The 4,331-nt window shown below is 40.4% G+C and overlaps 1 protein-coding gene across 3 annotated transcripts in view; it reads right to left on the bottom strand.

Annotated features, from left to right (window-relative positions):
* Positions 1–4,051: 4,051 nt before the first annotated feature.
* taok3a (TAO kinase 3a) overlaps positions 4,052–4,331 on the bottom strand; it is a 57,976-nt gene continuing 57,696 nt past the window's right edge. For all 3 annotated transcript variants that reach the window (XM_034871567.1, XM_034871568.1, XM_034871569.1), the window contains exon 20: positions 4,052–4,279. In XM_034871567.1, coding sequence (XP_034727458.1) covers positions 4,067–4,279 — 213 coding nt within the window. In that variant the 3' untranslated portion in view covers positions 4,052–4,066. The remainder of the gene's footprint in view (positions 4,280–4,331) is intronic.

The raw sequence follows: 4,331 nt of genomic DNA on the forward strand, positions 1-4,331 counted from the left end.
CTTCTTTATAACCTTGTTGTAAAAGAAGTAGGCATGTAGAAGGCAGTATGAAATAAATACTAAATTGCTTTATAAAAAGGTTACAATGTTACAATTCTTCCATTTTCTCACAGTTCTAATAGCAGAAAATTTGACCTTTGATTGTAGGAAAAGAATAAAAAAAACATTCTTTTTGGCTCTGCTCCATGTGCAGTAAGTGTTCTAGTATCACATGTTGATGAATATAAATGGAAATGGATGTTTGGAAATGGATGAATTCAAATCTTCTCCTGTGAGAAAAGTCTGCTGGAGGAGCACACTTCTACATGGGCAAAGTGAAGAAACAGGTGAAAGATCAGATAAACTGCAGCTTCAATATAAACCAAGAGATGTCAACTTTATGGATGCAAAAATCCAGCAAATTGATATTTGGAGAAATGCAATAACGTGATCCAAGATCAAGAATATCAGAATTGTTTTATAATGTAACAATTTTAAGAAATAGAGCTGGTCAAAGCCCTGCACTCTCACCCCGGTGTTTGCAGGTACTCTAGCTGTTCAGTTGGCATTTGTTATTTGGGATGTCTGATAAAGATCGCTTGGCCAACAGACAAAAAAATAATAAATGTGGGAGGTAATTTTTGTGTCTCAAACCAAATACTAATACTACTAGCAATAAAAATGTTAAAAGGCAAAAGGTACAAATATAAAGTGAGGGAGATGCCAATCAAGCTTTGCCTGTACACGCCTGAACACTGCTCATGTAGAGGTCTAATCGAGCAGAATGAGGACATGTTCCACTGGTTGGAAAGTATAAAATATATAAATTCAGAAAACAGGACACACCTTTTCTTTCTCTTGTCTGATGTGTTCTGTTTTGTTGTCTATTTCTGCACTTACACCGTCTTTCTGTTAAAATATGCACACACATCACGTGGTACCTCCATAGGGTTTGTCACGTAGTGGCTCCATGTGCAAGTGGCACGGAAACTGGCCAATGACATTTCAGCGTTTCAAATGTTCTCTAAATCAAACACAACTAAGACACACAGTCAACTGATGGGACGCATCGCTCTACAAAATAAAAAAAATATTGCATACTCATTGCAACACTTTCAATATATTACGATGATGCAATAGAGTTAAAGCAACACTGACACAGTCACACTGTAACCTTAACATGTGCTGTGTCATTGCAGGGCCAGTGTGTTGGCTTTCATCATGCTGCAGAGTTGTTCACAGTGTTTTTTTGGCCACCCCCTGTAGCTATTTTGTTATTCTTTTGATGTGGCACCCTATGCTATATGTCACTGGAGGCAGACTCCCATGTACATTGTTTTATACGGCCAAGTGTTAATGTTAGTTGTATTGCTCAGGTTCAGTCATGTTGTGTCTGCTTAATCCTTCAGTGGAACCCAACATTAACTCAGCACCCCACACATCCACAGGTGCAAACAAAAGCACCGCAATACGGCAACCTGGCCAACTACTGAGCATGCACAGAAAACTCCAGAGTCTGACCATGAACCAAACTGGAGGACAATAGCGCTTTGAAAACCATGACATCATCCCAGTCCCAGAGTGCAGATCTGAACGCAGCCAGGAGATGGCGACAGACCACCGCAGTGGTCCACTGGACCCAGCAGAACAGGATCAAGGCGGCATTTCAAATGTGTCTCTTCCTTTGTTGTCGGAGTGCTGTCTACTAGACTGTGGCGATGACGTCGGTCACTTTGGAAGGAGCTGCTCTCGGCCGTTCTAATCTTATCACGTCGTTGGTATACATAGCAGCTGGCCTGAATAGTCACATTAAAGATGCGTCTCAATCAGGAGTGTCATGCAACCAAATTGGGGGACATATTGATAAAACTGTGTCAAATTTATGTGAAGAAATGTAAAATTATAACAATGGAAGCTAGTTGCCAGCTTGTATCATAGCTTCAAATGTCATAATTTACATTACTTCAAAACTGGCTGCTACAAAAAAAAAGCCTGGAAATGTCACAAGTGTAGGTATATTTAAAGCAGCGTGTGCATAAGAAAATTGGACACATACAAGAAGCTATTAAGAACAAATAGGTTTAACTGTATTAATTGTGTCTGATTACAAACAGAAGGTGACAAAAATTTCATAATAAGAGCACCATACTGTCGTGTAGAGATTAACCACCATTAGGAGTGTGTGGGAAAGAAATGGTTGTCGGCTCCCTGTGGGAAGGCATGCCACTGTCATCGCCACCTGTGGTGCGGGAAATATGAGAGAGTGTCTGTGTGAACTCATGAATGTGTCTGGGTCGTCTTTCATGCACTGCCGGCTGAGGTGGATGCAAATGTGTATTTAGGACCTGTCCATGAAAGCATGGAGGTGGAGGTTGGTCTGTTTATGTTTCAATGTATTAACGCCCGTTTGTGCTTTGTCCACACACTTGCACGTTTCACTTGCAAAGGTTTCTTTACTTCTTGTATGTGATGTACGGTTAATCCTGTTGGACCAGGATGTTGCAGGACAGAATAAGGACGATTCTAAACTGTAAACAATGCTATTTATGTTTTGAGGTTTTATTTATGTCTTCTTGTGGAGGATGGGGTTAGCAACAACTGTTCCAATTTTTTATGGGGTCTTATGGGGAGTTTTAAGGAATCCATGACCCCAAGGTTTCAGTACTAACACCAACAACATAAATATGTCTAGGGGTTTGACCACAATATGACCACACTCAAAGTTTGGCAAATAGCCTGCTGTCAAAAAGAGGGAGGAGACATGGTGACTCGCACAATTAGGGATGACGACACACACTTTCTAAACAATCTCTGCTCAAAGGCATCATGGTGCTACATTTGGTTGTACTCACAAATATTTGAGAATTTATTTAGTCTCTGCACACCTGGCCAATCGCTGGGTGAGGTTGGTGTGCTTGGCAAATTTAGGGTTTTAGAATGTAGCCTTCTGTTGTTGCTGTTTTTTCAATTTGACAAGCACTTTGTTTGAAGCCTATTAGGACTTTATTTGCTTGCAGTCCAGTAAGAAATACACCAACCTTTAAATCACCGTGGCCTCTAATTGACTCAACAATATCATGCATTTTTTAAATGAAAAAGTTAGCTAATTATTTAAATATACATCTTAAAGGTGCCTTGCCACACGTATTTCATAAGTTTGTATTAACGTCTGAAGTTCTACCATGGACTCTAACATTTTTTGTGGAAAGAATGCCTTGGTTACCTTGTTTCAAGCCCTTCTAGCGTGGTATAGAAAGCCTGTAGGAAGACTCAGCTCGATTTGTGCCAGTTCTCATTAACATTAAACAAGCTAAGCTGCTTGAATCTGATTGGCTAACAGTTAGCCAATGAGAGCCTGGCTATCAGTATCCTTTACCCAGCGCAATTGGGCAAGCTCATGAATAGTAATGAGCTCATGCAACATGACGTCAGAATGACCAGCTTTTGTAATTAGACGGATTGCTTTCACATTCACGACATAACACACACACACACACACACACATATTTTTAAAAAAAGTATGTAAAAACGGTTTTGTGTGGCAAGGCACCTTTAAAACATCTTAATAGTAAATGGCCCTAAATTGTGTCTAACCTAATATTTTTTCTTTTTCTTTTGAAGTCTTAGGTTGATTCCAGTCTCTCTCTGTAGCAGTCTTCCAAATTGTCTTGAATTTGTGATTTCTTTTACAAATTTTCATATATCGTTTCTGTTGTTCAGTTTTTTTTCTCTGTGTTGAAAAAGCACTTTGTAAAAAACTGTGTTCAGTTTAAAGTAAAAAGTAACAAAACTTCAACTAGGTAGGTGGAAGGATTGGATGGGTCTTGAAACACCAGGTTTAGGCAAGAATATAAGTTGTTTTACACCCGAGAGGGAATAATAATATATATATATATATTAATTCTCTCCAATTTTATTAAATCATGTAGCCAGGTCAATGAAGGCGTTGAAAGGCAGGAAATTCACACCTTCTCTTGTAGACTGTGAGAAACACTTCACCTCTATTGTGTTTCATTTAAGTTGTCTGTACTAATCAACATGAAGAAAAACTTTGTTCTGCAGAAAAAAACAAAATGGTATTGCTCCTTTAAAATGACGAGTGTTTCATATACCACACCTTTTGTTCCAGGTGAGCCCGGCGCAGTGACACCTTCTGCTCCAGCTTCTGCTGCTCGCGCTCGTGCTGCGCCTCGGTCTGCATCTTGATCTTGCTCTGGTAGGCATTGAGCAGCTCCATCTCCTGCTGCAGCTGGTGCCTCAGGGCCTGGCACTCGGCTTCCTGGGCCTCGTCCAGACGCAGCTGACACAGCCGACCATGGACCGCAACAGGGGGGAGGGAGGTCCAGAGAGAG

The sequence above is a fragment of the Etheostoma cragini genome, chromosome 5 (genome assembly GCF_013103735.1).
Source record: "Etheostoma cragini isolate CJK2018 chromosome 5, CSU_Ecrag_1.0, whole genome shotgun sequence".
Taxonomy (NCBI): Eukaryota; Metazoa; Chordata; class Actinopteri; order Perciformes; family Percidae; genus Etheostoma; species Etheostoma cragini.